General features: G+C 39.7%; 2 protein-coding genes, 1 long non-coding RNA gene, 1 other non-coding gene and 1 pseudogene across 4 annotated transcripts; 2 read left to right on the top strand and 3 right to left on the bottom strand.

Annotated features, from left to right (window-relative positions):
• Positions 1–1,768: 1,768 nt before the first annotated feature.
• Positions 1,769–3,035, bottom strand: LOC131313060 (ethylene-response factor C3-like). Its single transcript, XM_058341133.1, has one exon. The coding sequence runs from the start codon at positions 2,771–2,773 to the stop codon at positions 2,141–2,143; it is 633 nt and encodes a 210-aa protein (XP_058197116.1). The 5' UTR covers positions 2,774–3,035; the 3' UTR covers positions 1,769–2,140.
• A 9,137-nt stretch (positions 3,036–12,172) lies between these two features.
• LOC131313192 (ethylene-responsive transcription factor 14-like) lies at positions 12,173–12,609 on the top strand. Its single transcript, XM_058341359.1, has 2 exons — positions 12,173–12,350; positions 12,434–12,609. Exons 1-2 carry the CDS (start codon positions 12,173–12,175, stop codon positions 12,607–12,609), a joined length of 354 nt encoding a protein of 117 aa, XP_058197342.1.
• Positions 12,610–13,097: 488 nt separating this feature from the next.
• On the bottom strand, positions 13,098–18,202 carry LOC131313058 (uncharacterized). Its single transcript, XR_009196060.1, has 3 exons — positions 17,915–18,202; positions 14,587–14,668; positions 13,098–13,728 (listed from the first exon to the last, which is right to left on the bottom strand). It is a non-coding gene; the product is annotated as an uncharacterized LOC131313058 (long non-coding RNA).
• Positions 13,998–14,105, bottom strand: LOC131315452 (small nucleolar RNA snoR100). Its single transcript, XR_009196780.1, has one exon. It is a non-coding gene; the product is annotated as a small nucleolar RNA snoR100 (small nucleolar RNA).
• A 4,365-nt stretch (positions 18,203–22,567) lies between the features above and the next one.
• LOC131313057 (ethylene-responsive transcription factor ERF096-like) lies at positions 22,568–23,395 on the top strand (annotated as a pseudogene).
• The last annotated feature ends 2,021 nt before the right edge of the window (positions 23,396–25,416 follow it).

The raw sequence follows: 25,416 nt of genomic DNA, 5'->3' as shown, positions 1-25,416 counted from the left end.
TACTTGAAATTGTGTGTGTGTGTATGTGTGTATACACTATACACACACCATTAAGAATCAGGAAATGACCTGTAGAGGCTACAAGTAGTCAGGTCCTACTTGTCATACACACAATATATATTACTCCGAAGACAAGTAGAAATATCTAAGAGATGGATAAGGGAATATAATTTGACACCAATGCTGTGCTAAGAAATTGGATTTTGAATGAACCAATTGGCGTTTAGTTCAATTGGCCATCCACTCATCCTTGTGCACTTGCAATTGCGAGGTCCAGGAATCAATCAATGTTTGCAAAAAGTAAAAATTGACTATACATATATTTGGTTTTTTTTATAATCTAATGTCTGGGTCAGTTTGCGCACACCTCGACTAATTCTGGGACCCTAAATTAGTATTCTTCTGTTGTTTGTAATTTAAAAAAAAGAAAAAGAGAAAAGCGATTGAATTGAATCATCGACCTAAGCAACTGGACAATTTTACAGAATCCAATCATCTCCTGCTCTCTCACAAATTTGCTTTCCCTTCTCTCTAAACTTTCAAGTCCCCTTGGGTTTTTGCTGGGGTGGGGGCTGTAGTTGTACTCATCTTCACCCCTAATCCACTACCCTCTGGGAATGGGAATGGCAACGGGGTTAGGCGGATTTTGGCATATTCCAATCCAAAAATTATTACCCGACCCCGACCCGATCCCATTCGGGTATTTTTTGGGTACTCCCATTCCCGACCCAACCCCACTCGGGTATTTTTTGGGTACCCCCATTCCCGCCCCGATTGAAGAACGGGTTTACCCACCTCTCCCCACTTCGTAAGAAATTAAAAAAATTGTTAATCTAAAAGTAAAATAAAAGAAAATAGTTACTATAAATAAAGTGGTAGTTTAGTATAATGGTGAAATATAAAGGTAAGATTATAAGTTATTTTTTAGTATAATGATAAAAATATTAGGGTAAAAATATTAAAATATTAAGTATAATGATACTTAGATTAGGATAAAAGTATAATTTTATATATAAATATATTTCGGGGCGGGTTCGAGAGGGGGTAATATCGGGCCGGGTATTTTGGGGCAGGGTACTTCCACCCCGAACCCGGTTGGATTTTAGGATTTTAACCCCGATCCTATACCCGAAATGAGGTGGAAAATCCGCCCTGTTCGGGGCGAGTTCGATTGCCATGCCTACTACCCGGCCTCCACTCTCAACTCCACTTCCAGACCATCTCTCCACCTTCGACCACGAAGGTATTAGATCCGGCGACAAAGACATCACCTCCAACGATGTTTGTCAAATTCCATAAAGATAGCAGCAAATATGGCGAAGAACAACGACATAATAAGAATGGTTTTGCATTTCTCCTATGCAATTTTGTTGTTTTTCCCCTCCTTATGTGGTTTGCGGGGCTTTCCCATCCATCGGGATTTTGGATTTCAAGGTTTTATTTCCGTTGCTTCGGGTTTCTCATTTTCTGGGTTCCTTTTACTTCCTCACCTTAAAGTTTCACTATCCGAAATTATTTTCGGTCTACTTTGCACAATGTGTTAATAGAGCATGAAGCTCGTGTCTGGGTTGTACGATGGTGTTTCAAGCTCTGTCGACTGTCGTGATCAAATCTTTGAAGTGCTGTTGAATTTTCTGAATTGGAATTTATGATCATCTAACAAAACCGTAGGCAACTACCCAGCCTATATTTATTGATCTAAAATATAACCTGAATGAGCTCAGTAGAAAATACAAAAAGCACCAAAATATAAAATGACATGAAACCATTTTTCCAAAAAGAAAAGGAAAAATTGATTAATCAAAGGCATAGAGAATATATACATAATTTAATAAGATGGAAAACTTATCAAATTTGTACAAGTGAACAACAGGGTTGAATTTTCCAATTAAGGAAAAACCCATGCGCCCTTTTTAGAACACTTTAAAATCCCTATCCAAAACCAAAAGAGGAGATAAACAACATTTTACTAAAAGAAACACGAAGGGGTCAAACACGAGTAATTGTCCACGGAAACCGTCACGTGATGCTCTGAATCATTCAGAATCACATATTCATGTGAGGGCCGTATGCTGAAAGCATGAATCCCGCGTGAATGTGTTGTTATGGAGTGATACGGAGTATCAGGTGGCGGTGCTTTTTAACCGCTGAAGTTGTAAGATGAACTCAGTAGCTCCTCTAAATAGTCAACTCCCAAATCCTCCAACTCCACCACACTCTCCGCCTTTCTCTCTCTAGCTCTGCTCTGTGTACCACCAAATGACTTGTTTCTCAACATGTTCCTCTTCTTCAATGCCAAAACAGGGGAACCCCCATCCCCGCACCCACAGTCCATCTCCCTCAGCGATTCCTCCACCCTCTCCACCGGAAAATTGAGCACCGCCGTGGACCCCCTGGTGGAAAACGCCGCTTGGTCGTACGCCATGGCGGCCGCCTCGGCCGAATCAAACGTGCCGAGCCAGACCCGGGTTCCCTTTCTCGTCGTATCCCGTATCTCCGCCGCGAACTTCCCCCACGGCCGCTTCCGGACTCCTCTGTAGGACTTGATCAGTTCCTTCTTGGTAGTATCTAGTACTTTGGGAATGGAGCTGACTTCTTCCTCTTTACTAGCTTGGCAAACAGAGGTACCATTGGATTCCAATGAGCCTGTCGACGTGCCTTCGGCTAGGACTCCCAAGAGTAGCATCTGCTGGGAGTCGTCGATGTCGAATGGAAGGGAATTATGGTGGTGGAGAAGAAGAAGAAAATTATCCCACGAGGAAGAAGATTCCATATGCGAATTAAAGTGTCTTGGAATTCAAATTCCTGATCTCCTAATTCAGTTTCTCTTCACTTGGGTTGGTAATGCTTTTCAGCACCTAACCCTTTATATAGTGTGGTGAGTGAGGGTAAGGAAATTTAAAGAGAAACAGAGGAACTAAAATGTACCCTCCAGCACATACGCACTAGTGAGAGCAGGAACGCGAGAATTTTTTTAGTGCAAATAAGGTTACGGCTGACGAGGTATCCATGCAGCACATTCGAGCCGTCCAAACATGCAACCGACGGCTTGGATCGAAAGCACACCAAACGGATTTGAAAAAAGAAAAAGGGAAAAAGAAACGGAAAAAAGTGTTTCAATCAGAGCCGTTGGTTGCATTGTTTAGGCGGCTCGAATGTGCTGCAAGGATACCACGTGGTACCCAATTTGCAACCAAAAATTTCCCGCAGGAACGCGGATGCAAATGTGAAAGTGTCTTTAAACACATACACAACTAAAATTTAAGAGCGCAAGAAAATGAAGAATGGAATGGAAGAACGTCAAATGAAAGCGAAGGGATTTGCCGAAATAATTAAGAAGATCGACGCAAGGGATTGGCTTGGTGATCAGGCCTAAGACTAATTAGGAGCGTGTTTTGTTCTAAAATTTTACATTCGAGATTTCTCAAGTGTTATCAACTCTTCTGGAGTCAATCCATAAATAGCTTAATTGAGTTTTTAACAAATAGACTGGACGGAACAGTCCAAATTTAAACCATACACGAAATCATTAATTGTAATAATAAACGCTGTATTGTCCAGTTCTTTTTTTTTGAATTGCAGAAAAAGAATTTTTATTAATCTTTAAAATGAAAACAAAAATTAAAGGAAGCAAGAAGAAAGACACGTATCATCCCGTTCAAAACTTGGACGAAAGAGAATTTGCACCTGTTGAGAAAGTCCGTCCATGTCGGAAAAAGTCGTCAGTAGTAGCTTGTAAATGCCAATGTGGGGACCAAAATTACACTAAACCCCCTTCATTTTTTACTAAAAATAAACCATAGAATTATCGGGGCCACTTGCCTCATATGGATAGCAACTTGACAGTTAGACTTCACCCACAAACTTAAATTATTCCAATCTAACCCATTGACGTTCATAAAAAAATAAAAATCTAACTCATTTAGTTTAGTTTGATTCATCTTTTCTTAAGAGATCCTGTTTGGATCTATAATAAAAGAAGCCATTTACTTCTTTTGCATTGTCTTGTAGATAGAAACTGAAAAACGAATTAGCGCATTGGCTTCCCACAAAAAAATGATAAGATTGAACCTCAGAATTAGCCGAAATTGCATAAGTTGGCATGAACAACTAAAATTATTAGGATATAGAATTAATAATATCATAAAAATAAATACAATAATTACTTTCAAAGATGATACAACGTCGACTTCCGTGGAGTCTAATCATTTCAGATCTTACGGTACTGAAAATTTATGATATTTATGCGATTGTTAAACTGAAAATCCTGAAACTTTAGTTGATATTAACGCAAATTGTCAAGAGATAACAAAGCGTGGTTGATAAATGAAATTAAAGAAAGCGAAAGGTAGAGAGATTTTTTGGATTTTTTTTGCCGCAAGAGGGCCGTATTATAATGTTAGACCTATTGGAGCGCAACACCTTTTTTTCGGACAGTTTAATGTTTCTCTCGTACCGGGACGTGGATTCAAAATGACGCACGGCGGCGAGGTACGTCCAAAATAAAAAAGAGTGGGTTGCTGACGTCAGAATTTGGGAAATTTTATTCAGTGCTCCTTTGGGGCTAATTAATGAGTAATGAACTTCCTTAATTGGCCCCTTTTCCATTGTGTAACGTATTATCATCTCCAAGGACTCGGCTCTGGTCTGGTTCTTTCCATCCAGTCCGCTGTACAGTTTTGATAATTTGTGGGCCTTTTTCTGGATCCATAACAATGATCCGAATTGTTCACTTTTTAAAGTTTGTTGAGAACACTGGCCACGTCAAAAATCACGTTTATCTGATACCGTTTGATATTATTTTTAAAAGCGTTTAGCTTCCGATGAATGTATTAAATGAGTTGCAATCCAGTGTTGCACACTTTTTTTTTTTATTACAAGATTAATGCATTTTGAAATCATGTCAAACTGTATTCAATTCTGCAGCAAATTCTCATGGATGGAAAGTTTCTCTTCGCCGTTAAAATGTAATTCTAATTGCGCGATTCATGAAAAATGTGATTCTAATTCCTTTTACAACAATTCAATGAACGTACCAACTGAGAATGAAAACCCATAAACATGAAAAATGTGATTCTAATTCCTTTTACAAGAATTCAATGAACGTACCAATTGAGAATGAAAACCCATAAATGTAGATGTCATGCCCCAATAAACGAAGCATTGTGCTTGTACCTGAACAAAATGAATGAAATGAAATGATATGTAGCATTAAAAAAAAAAATACATCCCTAGTACTATGATTTTAGGATCTCTTTTTTGTCCCTTCGAGCAAAAAATGAAAAGAAAAGAAAGACTTGGCAGGGCCCGCACAGATGTCAAGAAAGGAGAAAAAATGATGGACAAGTATGTGTTTTCTGTGTTTTTATTTATTTATTTTTTTGGTTAACGGAGGAATAATCCCACAGCCAAACTACTAAATGGACCCGACTGCGAAACCCAAACATCCGGGAGAACTAGCGCGGTCACATTAGTCACGGCGCCTCATTTACTTCAGGGTACTCACCTTGTGTTTCCTGTATATTGTTTGTTGTTCACTTACCATGAAAGTTGTGAGAACTTATCCATAACTTTCTTAGTAAAATTTGTTTTTCCTCAAATCTTATCCCGCAAAAAACACAAAATTTTGCTAAGAATCTTATTCTTCAACTAATTTTTTTTTTTTTTTTGGTCAAACAAAAATTCTCTTCAACTAATTTCATTTGCAATCCAACTATACCATAATTCAACTTTCCTGCAAGATTCTAGTAACAAATGAACGCATACGGAAAAATAACTTTCGTTTTCCTTTCGTTCAACTCATTTTTCCTAACTTTCTAACTAAATTTCCCAGTTCGTTGACAAAAAAAAAAAACCCTTAATTTCCCGGTAACTAAGCTGACATGAGAGTTTTGATATAGGGAATTTTAGAACTTGAGTTGGGTCTTGGGTATTAACCTCATCCCTGGACCAATATTTCTTTTCGTACTCATCATTCTCTTTAAAGTTTATTTTCTTTTGACGAACAAAATCAACCTAGTTATATTAATACGAAAATAAAGTGCAATGAAACAAAATACTACGACAAAACAAAAACAAAGAAAAGCCAAGTGAAATCAGACGCCAGAACCAACCCCATCAGTCACACTCGTGAAAGTGGGTGGAGCAAGACCCATAACCAACTTGAGCAAGACCCGCAATCATTCTCTTTAAAGTTGATTGCCGAAGATTTGGATCGGCTAATTTTCAAATACATGTGGGACGAGAATTACCTATACTCAAGAGTCAAGAAATTAGCTAGAGTGAAGCACCCGACATGCACTTTCGTTACTTTTGCCAAGAGATATTAGAAGTGCTATTTTGTCACCTTCGTCAAGGAGCATTGCCCGTCACATCACACCACTTGTATATATATAGGAGATTCCACCGCACTTACGTCGCGATCGAAGCTAAGGTTTCACAACGTGCAAATTAGGAATTACATTGTCACGGCGGTGTTGGGAGCATGTTTAGCCCCAATAAAAAAATACAAAAACTCGAACCCGGACCTTGTACAATCAAATCCAAATTTCGGCCACCACTAAACCGACCCCTCTTTGGTGCGTAGAGATTTTATATTATAATCGCTATTATTTGGGTTAGGATCGAATTACTCCCATTGCCTACTGTTTTTTAGTATTTTTTAAGTGGGGTTCATGCGGTGAATGTATGATTAAATTGACGTCTTTAATTAATGGGGCCGTTGATTGTGAACCATTTTAGCAATGGCGCATGAACCCATTTATGGCTTCTTTGAAATCATACCACCAGCACATGTTGCAAGGGCAAAACGTGGTTTTTATGGATTCCTAGGAAGAATCCGTTTAGGGCATGTTTGAGTGTACGTAGGATAAGAGAGGCGGGAATAAGGAGTGGGATCAAGTAACGGGCCCATATGTTACCTCTTTTTCATAGTTCGGTGTTTGGAACTGTTGCACACAAGACAAAGGGCCGGATTGTTAGGGGTGATCCAACTCCAAATTGCATGTAATCCACTAATCCTATCCTATCCTACTTAGGTCAAAGTTAGCCTAATTACAGATCATGCATGTTTATTATGGCTAAAGCTTATCAGATCATGCGCGTTTTCCCTCGGCTGGGTTTTCTCTAGTCCGGTTACCTCTACCCCAGATTCTGGTTTGCCCAAATCCGGTGGTGGCTTTTGGTTTACTGGAGTGCATCAAGTGTCCGTTTGCAAGATCGGGATTGTGAGGTTCTAGCATTAGAACTTGGGAAACCAGACCTCCTGTTTCGTTATTGACTCTTTTGGGAGAGATGACAGTTTTTTTTTTATTTTGTTTTATGTATTCGATTATTTCGTATGATTGGCAATGAAACTTCTACTATTTTTTTAAAAAAAAAATAGTCACGTTCCACTAATAACTACTTGATTTGTTAATTTACCTCTGAGAAATCAAGTGCATGCATCTTTCAATAATCACATCTATCTGATTCTCGGCTTAACACAGGAGTAATTTGGAAAACAGGGTCATACTAGTAAAATTTATTGTGTTCCTTAATACAACCAGAAATGGATGGTAAATTAGTCATCATACCACCAACAGAAGAACACTCGGATATTTGCTCCTTAATGCTCCTAACAAGATAGTAGAAGTAACCAGGATATTGCTCTACTCTAAGAAATCAAAACCAAAATGGCCTCTATGATGTATCATTTATGTTTTGTCCAAATTTCAAGAATAGCCAAATCATTCTGTATCGGCCATTAATGGGTAATGGAAAAACAACGAGTTCGTATACGTGGTGATGGGCCGCCTCACACAAATATGCGATAGTAATGAAGAACGTTAAGATATTTACGTACGTGGAGTTCATTCCAGCAGCGCCCGATTAAATTAATTTTCGTAAACTAGAATGTGTCGAGTGAGTGTTTGTATGCAACACTGGTCCGTTGGAGTGGTTGAGATTCAAGAAATGTTGGAAAGTGGTGGGATGCGAAAGTCAAGATGAGAGTTGAAATGAGAAATTGGAATGGAATTCTTTTTTTATAGAAAGCTGTCTTAATTAAGCTGTTGAACCCCCCATTGATCCACGCATGATAATTGGAATTTGTGGTCATTTGTGTACGTGGGGCCAGTAAAATCAGGTTTTGGTAATTGCCGATGTGTCACGCAACATGACTGGTTGTAATTTCATTACGCTTTTGGAACCTGCCCGGAAGATCATTTTTCTTTTCTTTTCTTTTTTTCCTCTTTTGGAACAATGGGAGTAACTTCGTATCTTCCCTTTTTTTGCCTTCCGCCGGGATAAGATAGTATGAGGTATTGTGTAAGAAGTGTGGGCTCACATTGATAGGATGAGAGATTAAATAGCACTTGGTTTGGATGATGGATAAAATAGGGAAATAAAGTTGTTTTATAGTTGAAATGGAAGAGAGATGGGGTATTATGTAATAACACCCCAAAACCTCCCCATAAATGATCCTTCCGCAGGGGGTATTAGGGGGTTCAAAACAATTCGAGGCTTAGCTAATATCCCGGCCAAATGTGTTCCCAAACCATGGCTTAACCATGGGCCACGGTCTTAGGAGGGGGTATTACAATACTCCTTTGGTAGCCCCCATCCAAACAGACCCCAAGAGGAATCTCTATCCCTAAACAAGGGATCAAGAAACCAAACAGGATGGGACTAGTCTAAAGACTACACCTAGCTCCAACTAAACCTTTCGCTCCAAACAGACGGAGCACTGTAGAGAATAACTAAAAATACCAACACATGGGTGATAGAAGTCCCACAAACGGGAAGAAATCCCACACATGAGACATCAAAGAAGAGAATCAGAAAAAAAAAAAAAAAAATCACCAATCATTATTCAACATGGGCAGATTTCCACTCTTTATTTGTTGTTAAGCCATGTTAGATAACTGGTGTAGGAAGGGCGATTGGACTACGAATCGTGTAGGTTCATTAGTTCAGTACGTGGTTGATTACAATCAAGGATGGAGTTAGAGGGGTTAGTAGGGGTTGTCGTCCCACTTACAATTTTTTTTTTAAAAACCCTACTTTTACATTGAAATTTTTTTTATCATCAAAAAAATATTTTTGATTGTGTATATTCGCCTCCCCTAAGAAAAATTCTGGTTCCGTTTCTGATTACAATTATGGAAAGCCAGAATAGTAGCCTGAGTTGCAAATGAACTGAGCAGCTTATGAGCTCAGCTCAACTTGGCTCGTTGACGCTTGGCTTGGCTCGACCCCTTTAACAAACGAGCCGACCTCAAGCTCGAGTTTTCTGCTCGTTTGACAAAAGCTCGATTCGTTAAGAGAGGTTTGGCTCGATTAAAGAGGCTCATTTAGTAAATAATTAAGCTCGGCTTGTTAAGGCTTAAGCCGAGCTCAAACTCGACAAAGATCAGCTCGGCTGCAAAGCTAGTTTGCAGCCCTAAGCCTGACTAGAATGTTACTCTCCCTAAATGTGAGGATTAGCCAAGGCATTGGGCATCAATCGCTAATTCTAATCTTCCTCCCCAATCTGATATTATCGTGCCCATTTTTGTCTAAATTGCATAATTTATGGGCTTTTAAATGCGGTATCTTATTAGTGACCCTTTCAGGGCCTTCGAGCACCGCCCTGTCAAGGCGGAAGCTGCAGGTTCGAGCCCTGTCAGTCCCGACGGAACTACTTTGCCGTTCGGCGAAAACTACGCTTTCGTTTTTTGAAATACAAACAAAATCCGAATGGTGATCCATAAATAAAATATATGGGTCCTAAAAGGATCTACTAAATTCATCAAGTTGTTCCAAAGGATCAAAACGGCCATTCGTTCCACTCGCAACAATCCAATTAGTTCTCCTTTTTTACCAGAAAAACCTGAACTAAATAATTTGTGTCTCTCTTGATCACTTTCAGTTTATCAAAGTTACAATAGAATAAGGCCTCAGATACCCGTGAGTGAGGCCTATCTGGGTCGTGTTATAAATGCCCCTCGTCTACGAATAGAAACTTTTTGGAAATCTCGCCGCGATGATTTATTTCACGGGCGAGGTCTCTGGTTCAAGTCCAGGATGGCCCAGCTGCGCCAGGGAAAAGAATAGAAGAAGAAGATAGTTGAATCTAGAAAAGAAAAGTAGTCCAGGGGGATATTTGGGTTTCATAGTCCAACATGCCAGACTCTCTCTCTCTCTCTCTCCAACCTATACAAACATGGTTAGTTATTGCTTTGAAGGAGGACAAGAGGGTAATTCCACATGGTTAGTTATTGCAATCCCTATACAATTAGTATCTTCAAACAAACAATAATGTACGGGCTTGTCTACCAAAAACAATGGGCTTACCATATAGTCTGGCCTACATCAAGTTGGACGGAGCTGGGGTGGAAATGGAAGTGGACTCATTTGAATATCTATCCACCTTTAAGGCCTGGGCCCAATAAAAGGAATTTTTTTAATTTTAGGCCCTTTAAATTAAAAGATCGGAAAATAAAAAAATGAGCACAGCCTCGCATAGTTGCATTACAAAATTTTTTCCCTTTCATGTGGAGTACTTGAGTAGGCGGCATAGTAACACGAAAATTAGAATATTATTGCTCGTTATTAGAATTCCACTTACAAAATAAAAAATACACAAACAATTCTCCGACTCCGTGTATTTAGAACGATGCCAACAAATTTCAACTAGAGACTCTTTTGCAATATAACACAAGGAGGTTCAGTTCAATATGATTCTCCTTCGATTGAAAATTCAATTTTTCATAATTTTCACGAGGCTGGAATAAAATTGTGATGCAGTTGGGTTTCTGGGCTTGTTCATTTGGGGGTCTCAAAATTTCTGTGCACGGTCCTCACTAAATTTTCTTTATCTATCTCTCTACTCTACGCTCATTATTTTTAAAAACCTCACTCAAAACCCAAACCGAATGGATGATTTTTGGCCAAACAAAGCTTGAATGCAGAGGAGCCCAAGGTATTACTCATGGTACAGTTGAGTCAGGATTGAGCCATGCACATTTTAGGGCCCCCACAAAAGTCAACATCTTTCTTAACGGGTAAACATTTGTTTTATGAATAAGCCACCGCAGGAAGTCGACTCTACCATACCCTAGCTAGGGAAGCAATATTATGTCAAAATTGGCGATGCCAAACCACACATACCATCAAAAAAAAGAAGAAAAAGTACTCCACCAGGAGTAAACAAGTTGCTAAAACAGCTCCAAGGGTTCGGTTGGATGGTGATTTGCACCCACACATTTGACCAGGGTTCGTTATTGGGGTCAGACCGTAAAAGAATAATTTCTTGTGAATTTGACCGGACCAGGGGAGGGGTTAGTTGAGATGCGCGTAAGTTGATCCGTACACCTCTGACCGTCAAATAAAAATAAAAAAGTTGCTAAAACAGGGGCAACAAAAACATGACAAATTAATGGTGCAGAAATATAGAATCTTGGCTGTGCTTTTGGCGATGTTTCCTTCCTTTCACAAGACTTCCTTGTCAGGGTGCAAGAAAAAATTTCATGTGAATTTCTTAGTTCCAACGTAGATGTCCTGCCTTTGACCGGACCGAAGAGGGGATTAGTTGAGGTGCGCGTAAGCTGACTCATGCACTCTTAACCATCAAATTTAAAAAAAAAAAAAAAGTTGTTAAAACAGGGGCAACAAAGCAATTCAGCATTCTCGGGGGCATTTAAAACATGACAAATTAATGTCCAGAAATATACTACTAGAATCTGTGAGAAATTTTTGGTACCGGGTGAATACTACGTGGCCATGCCCACATGGTGTCCAAGTAGTCTATCTTGGCCGTCCAAAAGTGTGTTTGACAGCCCAGATTGAAACCCTCTCTCTCCTCTCATCCCACCACTCTCTCTTCTCTTTCCCTCTCCAAATCCGAGCTGTCCAAAACCGAAATAGACGGCTTGAATGTGCCGAGCAGGCACTACGTGGTATCCACCCGGCACCAAAAAATTTCTCAGATTGGCTGTGCTTTGGAGAAGTTTCCTCTCTTACACAAGACTTCCTGTCTGGCTGGCCTGGCACGCTTGAAATAGAATTCTATCCGTACGTCAGATGCGACCCAACCTACCAAACAATTTATCCTCCACGACCACACGTGACGGGATGCACAGAGAAACTATATATAAACCACGTAAAAATCACATTACTACGTCCAACTTGACCTTCACATTTCGAAAACGAAATGCAAGGAAGTGATGAACGAGGAGGGAATACGAAGACACGAGAGAAAGGGAGGGGATCGACAGAGACCAAGTACAGGGGAATTAGGCAGCGGCCGTGGGGGGAGTACGCGACCCGAAGAGGAACGGGGCGCGGCTGTGGCTGGGGACGTTCGAGACGGGGGAAGATGCGGCGCGGGCGTACTACCAGGCTGCTTATGCAATCAGGGGTCGCCAAGCCATCTTAAATTTCCCTAACGAATTCGATTGCAGTACTACTACAGATGCCACCCCCAGTACTAGCCACGGACCAAATTGTTCTACTTCCATTACTAGGAATGGAGGGGAGCAAGTGATTGAGCTCGAATATTTGGATAACAAGTTGTTGGAGGAGCTTCTAATTGAGCCAAATAATGAGGATTATAATTGGCAAGAGAATAAGATATCGCACTTTCCCTAAATATGATCAACTGGTTTCATTTAATCTAGCCTTGCTAGAAATAATGTTTTCAATATGTGATTTGTCAATTGCATTATACTAATTAACATCCAATTCTTTGATTTCCAATGATTTTTTTTTTTAATTTCTTTGTTCTTATAGGATGTGAGAGTATATCCTTTTGTGCTAATTAAGTACCTCAGAACTACTATTCATAAGATCTCATTTAATCACAAGAATTATTAGACCTGTTGAGGGTAAAGTCGTCATCTATTTTGTGTATAAATAATATTGGAGCCAAACTATATATATTGCTTAGAAAGTAGGCTAGAAAATCTTAACCACGTGCAAATCAGAGTTCGGAAATGTCCATGGCAAGACCGCAAAATTTAGCCGGTTTTAAACTTTCGAGGATGCGCCCAAGGTGCACAGAAATGCGCCTAAGGCGCATTAAAACTCTACAATTGGTCAAAGTTTGTAGGTTTGTCTAAGACACTCCTAAACTCCGATTTTCGCAAGGTATAAAAGCTTGTTAAGTCTGGTTTCTAAACCAAGTATGTTTGAATTAGAATTATTCGTACATCAAAAAATATGACCAATTTACCCTTAGCCGAAAAACAAATCACTTCAGTAAAAAGCTTGCATCTCCCTCTTACGCATGTTGAGGACGAATGCATTGAGAAGAGGCTCAACAAGAAGCCATTCCCCATCATTGAAGACTTGAAGTTCATGCACATGCACATGCACATGCCCTTGTTGTTTGTGTGTTTAGGCAATCCAAGAGTCACACTAGGGTCTGGTTACAGCAGGTAGTGGTTTAACTGCCAGGAACTTACTCGGTGAATTGATCATCTCCTAAGTACCCCAGTTCAAGTCCCAATCCTTGACAAATCAGCTGCATATTTTCCAACAGCTATCTCACTTCTGCTGAATATTGTCCAACGACCTCTGTCAATAACAAATTTAGCAAGGAAAATCATGATTTAGCTAGCTTGCCGAATTGTTATGTCTCATTCATGCATCTTTTGCGGGAGTCTGCGGTGAACACGCTTTCTTGACCACTTGAGGCAATTCAAAAAACTCCTGGAGCGCAACCATTGCTTCATCCATTAGACTTTGTGAAATTCCATGGCTGATCACCTGTTATTTTAGCACAATACGAATTTACCACCCTAGTTAGCTTTTCCTGCTATAACTTTCCTTCAGAATGGAAACAAGAGTTACATATTCATATCCGAAACAACAACATAATAACATAACCCATCTAGTCCCCAATCATTGAGGGTATGGGCGGGAGATGATTGGAGACAGACCTAACCTATGGCAATATATGCATAGAGTGGCTGCTCTCAGAATACCACTAAAACAGTGGCCCCCCTAAACCTCCAAGAACTGAGGAGTTAAAAGGACGTTTTGTTGTAAAACCATGCCCCCAAATCAAAGCCAAATGGCATCAGAGAGGGCAGGCCTAGAGACCCAAATCAATTTATGCGCACATTACCATGCTTCCTTCACTGATAGTCCAGAGCATCGGTATGCACAATATTCATATCCGAAACAGTTGTAATGAAATGTGGAACCAACAATACATTTATTCTAACAATGTTTTGACTCTTTTGAGAAAGATCACAGATAATGCAATGAAGAAACCAACCTATAACGTTGCATCCTTTGGTATTTACAAAAACCAACTTTACGACAACCATGAAATATGATAAATACAACAACTCTGGCATTGTGGCACTTTCTTCCTTTGATAACTCAAGGTACCCAAGCAAGCTTATACACATCTTAACTGATCTCTGGCGCACCATTGTTCACAGGTAAAATTCCGTATGAAATGGCCTCATAAGAATGATATCACTCGGAGAGTTTCCAAACCTGAGACCTATAGCGAATCCTAAATCCAGGCCTTAAAAGCAAAATAAAGTTTCCTTTGGTTTCTTTGTTAACAAGCAAGAGCATTTGAAACTTTTGATTACTGCTTTGACGCGTTACCTTGATGATTGAAGGTGGGATCAACAAAGGTCTCTCCGATCAAGCCCGAAGCTTCCACAAGAGTTCTCTGAACTGTATTCACCTACCAATAAAACCTTCCCTAATGAGCAAAAACTTAACATAAACTGATCCAACTGAACACCTTGATAAATAAGCCTCAAAAAGGGCAAACAAGAACATCAGGACAGATATATCATGACCTGAGGAACCCAAAAATAGGATCTAGTCAATATGAAAACACAGATGAAGAAATTAAAGACACAAACACAAGATAAAACTAGATTTGTGTGGTTCACACTTCACCCAACGTGGCTACATCACATTTTTTTTGCACGCTAAAACGGTTAGTAAAGGACAACAGGCAAAGTGACCGTTTCGGCATGACTATAGGAGTTTCTAACTGCTCTGTAATGTTCGGAGGTGGGTACCTATCACCACAGCCGCGATAAGGCGCAAATTAAACCCTTACCCACGATACCTGTTTACGAGGACAACTACCGCAAATGGTTTTGAACTCGCCACCCATGCCAGGGAGGATTTTCACCCGCACCATAATTGCCAAATCAATTACCAACTCATTGGCGGCCACTGTTATATTAATATTGGGATAATATCATGTTACCATAGTTTTTTTTTTTTGGGAAGTTAAGTATTTTATAACCAACCAAAAGAAAGGAAAAAAGGAGCAAGGGAATGTCCTTGAACTCCAGCAGGCTATACAAGAGAAGACTAAAGTTCCTACCCAACAAAGGTCATGTTACCATAGTTTTTTTTTTTTGGGAAGTTAAGTATTTTATAACCAACCAAAAGAAAGGAAAAAAGGAGCAAGGGAATGTCCTTGAACTCCAGCAGGCTATACAAGAGAAGACTAAAGTTCCTACCCAACAAAGGGCCAAGAAACCAAAACCTATACTAGAGATTTACACAGATCTGAGAACAAAAAGAAGAACCCTCCAAGCCTCAAACAATCTTCGGTTAGCTTCAGACGGGTCCACATTATGCCATCCATATAAACAAGCTCGAATGATTTCAACAATCTGATCTCCCACAGCCTGCCACTCCTCACCTTTCTAACAAAAAATCCTATTATTCCTTTCTCTCCAGATATGGTAAATGGCAGCTGCAAAAACCAGTTTGAAAACTGTGCATTTGATGTTTTGCCCTTTACAAAAATGGATACTCCAAACAATCTCATCCCGCAAAAACCAAGAAGCTCTATAGATGCCACATTTTGACAGAAGCAAGCGCCAAACAGCTGCAGAAAAGGGACAGTGGAAGAAAAGATGGTCATGGGATTCCTCTCCACCCCCACATAGAACACAGCTCTTTTCCCTAGTGACCCCCCAAACCATAAGCCTATCTTTTGTAGCCAGCTTGCCATGGAAAGCCAGCCACTGAATCAAAGCCCAAAGAGGGATATGGTGCTTAAACCATACCAATTTATGCCAGGGAACTTCCTTCCGAGGTGTCCTCAAAGCCTCCCAAGCTGACTTAGCAGAGTAAATACCATTATGAGTAAGAGTCCAGATTACTATATCCTCCTCCTCAGGATGGGGAAGCAAATCCTGTGGGGCATGCCTCATGATTTCTTGACTAATAGCATTTCGGGGTCTCGGCCACCTCCAACTGTGATTCACAACAATAGAACTCACTTTAGCAGACAGAGACCTACCCATACTGTAGACAACCCCTTCCCCAAACCTGGAAAAGAGTGGTCCTAAAGGGTGCCAATGATCCAACCAAAGAAAAGTAGAAGCCCCATTCCCAATAATGTGTTTAATAAAGGTAGAAGCAATATTTCTAAGGCCTAGAATCGTACGAAAAGTCCAAGAACAGTCCACCGGGATTTCCATGTACCATAAACAATGCTGCTTGATCATAAAGCTATGGATCCATCTAACCCAGAGGTTGTCAGCCTTCGTACTCAGGGCCCACAACCACAAATGCCTAATCATTGTTGCTCTATTCCAGTCTTTGAGACGCCTAAACCCAAGACCCCCTTCAGATTTAGGAAAGCACACTGAGCTCCAGCTGATCCTAGTTCCAGTGGATTTCAACTCAACCCCTTTCCAGAAAAAAGCCCTCATAAGAGATTCAATTTCCTTCAGAAGTTGTTAAGGAAGGATGAAAGTGGAATACCAATAGTGCTGAATTCCAGTAAGAACAGAACTTATAACCTGACATCTACCTCCATAGGTCAACAATTTGTTGGCCTATGGAGAGAAGCTGACATCTAGCCACCATTTTTTCCTTAAGGCGCACACAATCAGCATATCTTAGCCTAGTAGATATGAGAGGTACTCCTAGATACTTAACTGGGAGAGAAGCTTCAGGAACAGACAAAATACTCCTAAGAATCTCCTTCCTATCATCTGGAACGGCAACAAAAAAGACTGCACTTTTTTGCAGATTTGTTTGGAGACCAGAAAACTTGTAAAACTCAGACAACTTTCAATGATAGTTTCTTGGAGACTGCACTTTCTTGTTGGGAGACCAGAAAGTTACCATAGTTACTATGATATTATTCATGTTTCTCAGTTTGTTTATTATTCATGTTTCCTAGTTAGTTTGGTTTAGGTTTAAAAACTTAATAAACTTCAAAAATATGTTTACGCGTAGCTTGTTTTATGAGACGAGCCGATCTAAAATATGAGCTTTAAATATTGAGCCGAACACTAGCCAGTCTCAAGTAGTTAAAATTTCCATATACCACGAGCTTCTTCCGTACTCCCTCCGTCCCTTTTTAAATGTCCTACTTCGTAACTCCAACTTATTAAAAAAACATCATCATTATACCTTTCACATCAACTTTTTCCTCCACTTTCCCTTCTTACCCATCATCATTACACTTTTTACTCACTAACTTTTCAAATGGAATCTACTTTTAGGGACAAAATAGACAATGTACCAACTTTTACTCACTAACTTTACCAAATGGACACTTATTAAGGGACTGCCCAAAATAAAATACTGGACTATAATAAAGGGACGGAGGGAGTAACTTTTTGTTCATATTAAGTACGTATGTAAAAGGAAAACTAGAAGTCCACACAAAACAAGGTAACTTCAAGGGATCAAGTCCAAACTGAAAGCAATCATTTCGATTCTAATTAGAACCTAAATCTGTAGCAAAAACCAGTGCTCGCAAAAGCTCGTACAGTAATACACAAAGTACTTGACAATTGCCTCAATTTAAACATGCAATGGTGGTCGCAGATTAATAGCTGTGAAGAGATCATCAGCAGTTACGTTGGTGTTTTTTTGTTTCCATGTGCAAATATTATTGCCAAGAACATCGAAAGCTATACAATAATCGAAATTAGCGGACCTGTTACAATGGAGTGAGAATCCAGAAGGCCTTCTGCGCTGAAAACCCACATTCTCTCTCTCTCTCTCTCTCTATCTCTCTCTCTCTTCGTCGGAGTCGAATGTATTTTTTGCTAAAATGGGTTCCACACCCTGTGGCCAAGTCTATTTTCATAGAAGCAATTTCACACACATGATCGCCGATTATGTGTTGATCAGTGTTCGATTAATATGATCTTCAACAACGTTTATCGTCTTGACAAGCTCTACAACATAAACCCTTTCGATCATGGAGATAAATCCGAATGAGATCACAATTTGACGACGAATTCGGGTTGCGAGGTCTCAATAAACAAGAGCGGCGTCGTCTTCGTCAGAGTAATTTATTCAGTATGGCCACATCTATTTTTACAAAAAATAATTCAAACTAAATTTATGCGATTATAATTCAATAAGTGTTATATTAAAATGATCTTGAACTTAGTTTATCTTCTTAAAATTCTCTGCAAGATGAACAGTTTCGATAATAGAAACAAATCCTAATGAGATCAAAATTTGACTCAAATCATTTTAACATGACTTTCAAGGGACTTCGCAAGATGAAGATAAGAAGTCCTAATGACTACGCACGACGTCGTTTTTTAGAAACCTCCTGTGTTGAAATGCGAGCCTCAGGTCGACGCCATTTTGGAAAAAAAACCTCGCGCCTGTCATATGCGAGTTTTTAATGAGTGCCAGTACGATTCAGATAACCGAACTCCAGCCGTCGTCTTCCCCATTTCTCCCAAGATTTATCTCTCTCTCTCTCTCTCTCTCTCTCTCTCTCTCTCTTTATAAATATATATATAGATATATACACACACACACACATATTGTATTTCACTAAATGTTCGTTCACAAACGGGCATCAATCTCCTACAAGTTGATTCTGGCCTCACATGTTACATGTTTAGGTATGCGAAAGCTCAATTTTTATCATATGATTCAATCTGTCTCTCTTATCAATTTTTATCCGAATTAATAGAATCTGCTGTGTTTGGATTGTATTTTGAAAAGTTTTTTGAAAAATAATAAGAATAGTAAATGGAGAGAGATAGAGAGAAAAACAGTGGAAGTAGGAGGAATTTAGGGGGAATTTTTTGAAAAATTCTTTTTGAGAAGAGAAGAGAACAAGAAACTTTCTTGACTTTTCCCCCCCTAAGCTTACAGAATCAAGCAAAGACAAATCAGATGTATTGAAGGAACTAACCATCAAATCAAATTCCCTTGGTTCTCTGTACAGATTATAATGCCACAATCTATAGAAATATATGCTAAAAAAAACCCATTTAGCGGAGTGCTACTCCAAAACCTAATAACTCAAAGAGAATCAGGCAGCTACTTACCTTACAAATTAATCATCTTCTTCCAAAACATAGTTGAACTTTACTGGAAGACGATTGACATTTCGATAATCTTCTCTATTAGGTTGAAAAACACATTGAACACGACATAGAAGAATCTTAACTCAAGCTCAGCTGAGCCCATATTTGTATCTCCCAGTAATGACGTATGTTAAATGTCAGCCATCCAGCCAGAAATTGTATCTTTGGAAAATGCAAATTATGGAGTGAAAATTCTAAACATTGTTTAAGAGAATGTTTTTGGTGTAGAAAGTCTCAAATTTAGGATCTTTCGCTGTGCAAATTTCCTGAGAAACGAAATAATTTTGTTGTTTGGTTTGGTTAGGGAACGATGAGCAAATATAAGCGGTTACTTGTCAAAGTACCTTCATTTCTCTTTTGTTACCCATGGAAAACAAACGTTTCTCAGTACACTTCATTTCACTTTAACTAGCTTTCCTTTCAATGTAGCTGTATCGTGATTGAAAGTCAAAAGTAGCACCTTGTGTAGTGATCAAAATTGTGTTGTCCTGTTATGGAATTCCTTCATAATAGATGAATTTGAAACGTTGTGAAAGGGGCACGGCAATGATCCAAACCACCAAAAAAAGGCATGAAACTTCTCACCTTATCGTTATAAGAGAGTGATATTTGTGGGATGATGTAGAACCAACCTCTCTTGGGAAGGACAAAAATGTAATTTTGATACTCATTCTTATGAACTGACTACAGTCCCACGACTCCCACCTTTTTTCTGATTATAAAGATATTATCCGACTGTTTTTACAACATCACTGTTGGTTTGGAACAGTTACTATGATCAAGCGAGAGTTGTTTTCAGTGAATTTCCTTTTCTGCCAGAGCCAAGATTTAAGTGGATTAGTAAATCACATTCCTACTGGTCGATATTGTTTTTTTTTTCTTTTCTGAAATATCCAATTGGCAGTGGTTTTTGATCGCTAAATTACAGCGTATTGACTGGTGCTTGATTCTGCTCTCATGTAAGAGATGAGGCTATATCCACCCCTTTTGGCTTCATATAAATAAATGCTAGTATCTGTCAACAAGCCACAGAGCAGACTCTTAAGCCCTAAATGGAGGCCAAGGAGAATATAAGAGACGAAGAAACACATGGCCAGCAAAACCCTGTTCTGCACTATTGTTTCTCCTGCTGAATTTAGTGCCTCTGTTAGTGTTGAGCGCCGACACATTTAGCAGAAGTGAATTCCCACTCCCACCTGACTTTGTCTTCGGTTCAGGAACCTTTGCTTGTCAGGTTACTTTTTTTTTTTCTTCCTTTTTTCTTGATCCTGCTTATCATGTTACTAGTAACAAATGGTCTAGGAACACAACTTCCGGACACAACTGTGTCCGCAACCCCTTCGATGTATGTGAACCCACGTGCATCGGAAGCTTCCAAATGCAGTTGTGTTTTGAAGTTGTATTCCTAGCATTACTCTACAAGTAATCACTTGTGTACGTTGTGTCATTCTTTTCCTTTTCGTAGTTGCAAAACGGAACAACCCATTAGTAGAATCTGATGAATGTTGATGTCTTATATTATATCCATGTGCATATATGTATAAAATAGTCTGAGGGCATGAAATTCAAGGGTGGAAGGACTCTGAGCATTTGGGACACTTGTACTCACTCTGGCCAGTTTCTTGTTCTTCCCTCCTTTTTTTTTTTTATTATATAAAATACGGACAAGTTTGTTTAATTTCTTTAGCATGTGAATTTTTTTTCCGATTTCCTTTCACTCTCTTTCTTTCTTCATCTCTCCTTCTTGTGTTTTAAAGTTCATAAGCGATTGAGTGCCTAAAATTGGAGCAACGATAATTTTCTTGTAGCTTTATACTGCTGGCTTGTCAAAAATTGGTTCAGGATATACCAAAAAAAATTGTGGTTCAGTTATCAGTTGTTTCAGGTCCTTATCCTTGCACCAATACCTTACTGCGTCATTGGGTACCTTACTGCGTCATTGGGGGGTTATTATATTCTCATCATAACTCACTTGCATCCATAATGTGATGATTTCTGTATCGCTCCATCACCGTTAATTATTCTTCAAGTGATGATAAATAGTTGGCGAGATAAAAACCATACCAAAAAGCTACCTCATGTCGCCAGAAATTGATTGTTATGTGGATCCAATTCAACCAGGGAATGTGCATGGAGCCACCGGGGATGTAGCATGTGACAGGTACCATAAATTCAAGGTATCCTCCTTTTGTTTTCTGTTATTCTCCATTCTTTCTTTCCACTGGCATAGAAACAGTGTGGTCGATGATTTCCTCCATAGAGCAGCTATATGAGGTAGATGGTTTAGCATGAACAGGATCATTCAACCGTTTCTGGAGTATGGTTCGTGTGTGGTTGCAGCAGCATTAAATCTCATGCAGGAAGATGTCCAACTCAGGGTGGAAACCGGCTTACAGATTCTCCATCTCCTGGTCAATACTAATATCCCTGGTGCGATCGTATACCTGTATCATGTTTAACTTCACAGCATAAAGCAAATCCCGTTTCTTTTTCTCATTGCTTGCTCCCTCTTTTTTTGCAGATGTACGAGGACCTGTCAACCCAACAGGCGTAGAATATTACAACCACCTAATCAATGAGCTTATGTATCAAACATGGTTCAATTTCCATCATAAATAACACAAGAGTTTTGGTTAGCATTTTGGAATGTTTGATCATTTGAGAAAATACCCAAAAAATTGTTTTATGAATAAGCCAGGATTGAGCCACATTTTAAGGGCCCCACAAAAGTCAACATCTTTCTTAACGGGTAAACAGTTGTTTTATGAAGAAGCCACCGCATGAAGTCGACTCTACCATACCCTAGCTAGGGAAGCAATATTGTGTCAAAATTGGCGATGCCAAACCACATACCATCCTTGCACCTTTATTATATTGTAGCCGAAAAGGAAGAAGGAAAAGGTGCATCTTTAGTACTACTCCATCCCACCTACTACCAATGTGGGGCGTCTCTAAAATGAAAAAGAAAAGAAAAGAAAGTACTCCACTAGGAGTTAACAAGTTGCTAAAACAGCTCCAAGGGTTCGGTTGGATGGGGGTTTGCATTCACACAATTGACCAGAGTTCGTTCTTGGGGTCAGGAAGTGAGAGAATAATTTCTTTTGAATTTGACCGGACCAGGAGAGGGGTTGAGGTGCGCGAAAATTGACCCGTACACCCCTGGCCATCAAATCCAAATAAAAAAGTTGATAAAACAGGGGCCACAAAAACATGACAAATTAATGTGCAGAAATATAGAATCTTGGCTGTGCTTTGGAGATCGAAGTTTCCTCTCTCTTTCACAAGACTTCCTGTCTGGGATACTTCAAATACAATTCTAACCGTACGTCAGATGCGACCCAACCAACTACTAACAATTCATCCTCCACGACCACACGTGATGCACAGAGAAACTATATATAAACCACGTAAAAATCACATTACAACTACGTGCAACTTTTGACTTCACATTTCGAAAACGAAATGGAAGGGAGCGATGAACGAGGAGGGAATACGAAGACGCGAGAGAAAGGGAGAGGATCAACAGAGACCAAGTACAGGGGAATTAGACGTCGGCCGTCGGGGAAGTATGCGGCCGAGATACGCGACCCGTAAAGGAACGGGGCGCGGCTGTGGCTAGGGACGTTCGAGACGGGGGAAGACGCGGCACGGGCGTATGACCGAGCTGCTTATGCAATCAGAGGTCGCCATGCCATTTTAAATTTCCCCAACGAATTCGATTGCACTACTACTACGGATACTACCCCCAGTACCAGCCACGGACCCAATTGTTCCAGTTCCATTACTAGGAATGGAGGGGAGCTAGTGATTGAGCTCGAATATTTGGATAACAAGTTGTTGGAGGAGCTTCTAATTGAGCCAAATAATGAGGATCATAATTGGCAAGAGAATAAGATATCCCACTTTCCCTAAATATGATCAACTGGTTTAATTTAATCTAGCCTTGCTAGAAATAATGTTTTCAATCTGTGATTTGTCAATTGCACTATACTAATTAACATCAAATTCTTTGATTTCCAATGATGTTTTTATTAATTTCTTTCTTCTTATACGATGTGAGAGTATATTCTTTTGTGCTAATTAAGTACCTCATTTAAAGTATCTACACTGTTAGAACTACTATTCATAAGATGTCATTTAATCACAAGAATTATTAGACCTGTTGAGGGTAAAGTGTCATCTATTTTGATGTACAAATAATATTGGAGCCAAACTATATTGCTTAAAAAGTAGCTAGATAATCTTTTCAACAGTTCAAATCACGTGCAAATTGGAGTTCAGGAGTGTTTGCGACAAGACTGCAAAGTTTGGTTGGTTTTAAACTTTCGACGATGCGCCCGAGGCGCAATGAAACGCGCCCAAGGAACATGGAATTGCGCCTGAGGTGCATTAAAACTCTACTATTGATCTTTTAAACTTTTTAGGATGCGCCCGGGAAGCACGTAATTGCGCTTGAGGAGCATTAAAACTCTACAATTGGTCTTTTAAACTTTTGAGGATGCGCCCGGGCGCAATGAAATGCGCCTGGGGAGCACGGAATTGCACCTGAGGCGCATTAAAACTCTACAATTGGTCTTTTAAACTTTTCAAAATGCGCCTGGGGAGCACGGAATTGCGCCTGAGACGCATTAAAACTCTACAATTGGTCAAACTTTGCGATCTTGTCACAGACACTCCCGAACTCCGATTTTTGAAAGGTAAGAACCGTTATAAAATTTGTTGAGTCTACTTTCTAAACCAAGTCGTTTCATCTAGAATTATTCGTACGTCAAAAGATATGACCAACTTACCCTCAGTGAGCCGAAAAATAAATCATTCAGCAAAACACTCGCATCTCCCTCATATACCTGTAATTGGTAGGCTATGTTGACGAGGAATGCACTGGGAGGGAAGAGGCTCAACACCAAGCCATCCCCCATCATTGAAGACCTGAAGTCCATGCACATGCCCTTGCTGTATAAATGTCTAAGCAATCCAAGAGTCACACTAGGGCCTGGTCACAGCGGGTAATGATTTTAACTGCCAGAACTTACTCGTTGGTGAATTGATCATCTCCTAAGTACTCCAGTTCAAGCCCTAATCCTTGACAAATCAGCTGCATATTTTCCAACAGCTCTCTCACTTCTGCTGAATATTTTCCAACGACCTCTGTCAGTAACAAACTTAGCCAAGAAAATCATGATTTATCTAGCTTGCCGAATTGTTATGTCTCATTCAGGCTGGTTGTGAAATGTGCCCGGGGCGCACAGAATTGCGTCTGGAAGAAGAATCAACCCCACCGGATCGAAGGTGGAAGCTTGAAGAGAGTTCCCAACCTTAAACTTGCTACTGTAGTAAAAAAGTCATGCCTAATGCAGGGATTTATGTTTTTGTGCCTATGTCTTCCTATTGTGAACGAACTAGGGCTAGTTCAGTTCGCTAATCATACGTACTCGTAACTTCTAGGTCATGAGCAATGCAAGGTTCGATATCGTAGACCTCTTTATTTAGTTGTACATACACCTAGTGCTTGAAATTATCTGTTGGGTTGATTTGTTCGTAGGCTTAATTGTGAATAGCCGTTAGATATCTTGCGTAGATAAAAAGTCCCCTTTTGACCTAACTCTCATGTAAATTAACCTAAAGATGTTCAACTGATTGAAAAAAATATATGAACCATACGATGTCAAGTTCACTTTAAAAAAACAAAAGGAATGCAAAGCAGATGGAACACGCTTGCTTTATCCTCGGCTGGCATGTCGAAAACACTCCTTGAACAGATTCATCTCGTCGTCCATTAACTTCTCCGAGACACCATGGTTGATCACCTGTCAGTATCCAATATCCAACATATGATTGATCCTCGTAAAGTTAAGAGATTCCAATCTATGTTTCGTTACGTACCCAACAGACTCTTGGCTGGCCTCAAGAACTTGTTCAGCTATAATATGCTTTGATCATGATTCATGAACCTCTTCTGCCATGGAAAGATCAATCACTGGGATTGTGTTGCAAGGAGGAATAATGATCTACCCTGGTGGCAGTACATAATTTTCAGGCAGTCTTTGGACTCCAACCCAGCTCGATCAAAACAAGCCTCTCCATAGTCCTGTTTTGATTT

The sequence above is a fragment of the Rhododendron vialii genome, chromosome 13a (assembly GCF_030253575.1).
Source record: "Rhododendron vialii isolate Sample 1 chromosome 13a, ASM3025357v1".
NCBI lineage: Eukaryota > Viridiplantae > Streptophyta > Magnoliopsida > Ericales > Ericaceae > Rhododendron > Rhododendron vialii.
Note: the sequence above shows the minus strand (reverse complement) of the source record. Positions and strands in the feature narration are given on the sequence as shown.

Coding starts and splice junctions, on each gene's coding strand:
- LOC131313192 (XM_058341359.1), top strand. CDS start 12,173: ATGCAAGGAAGTGATGAACGAGGAGGGAATACGAAGACACGAGAGAAA. Junction 12,351..12,433: donor GGGGAAGATGCGGCGCGGGC/GTACTACCAGGC, acceptor GTACTACTACAG/ATGCCACCCCCAGTACTAGC.
- LOC131313060 (XM_058341133.1), bottom strand. CDS start 2,773: ATGGAATCTTCTTCCTCGTGGGATAATTTTCTTCTTCTTCTCCACCAC.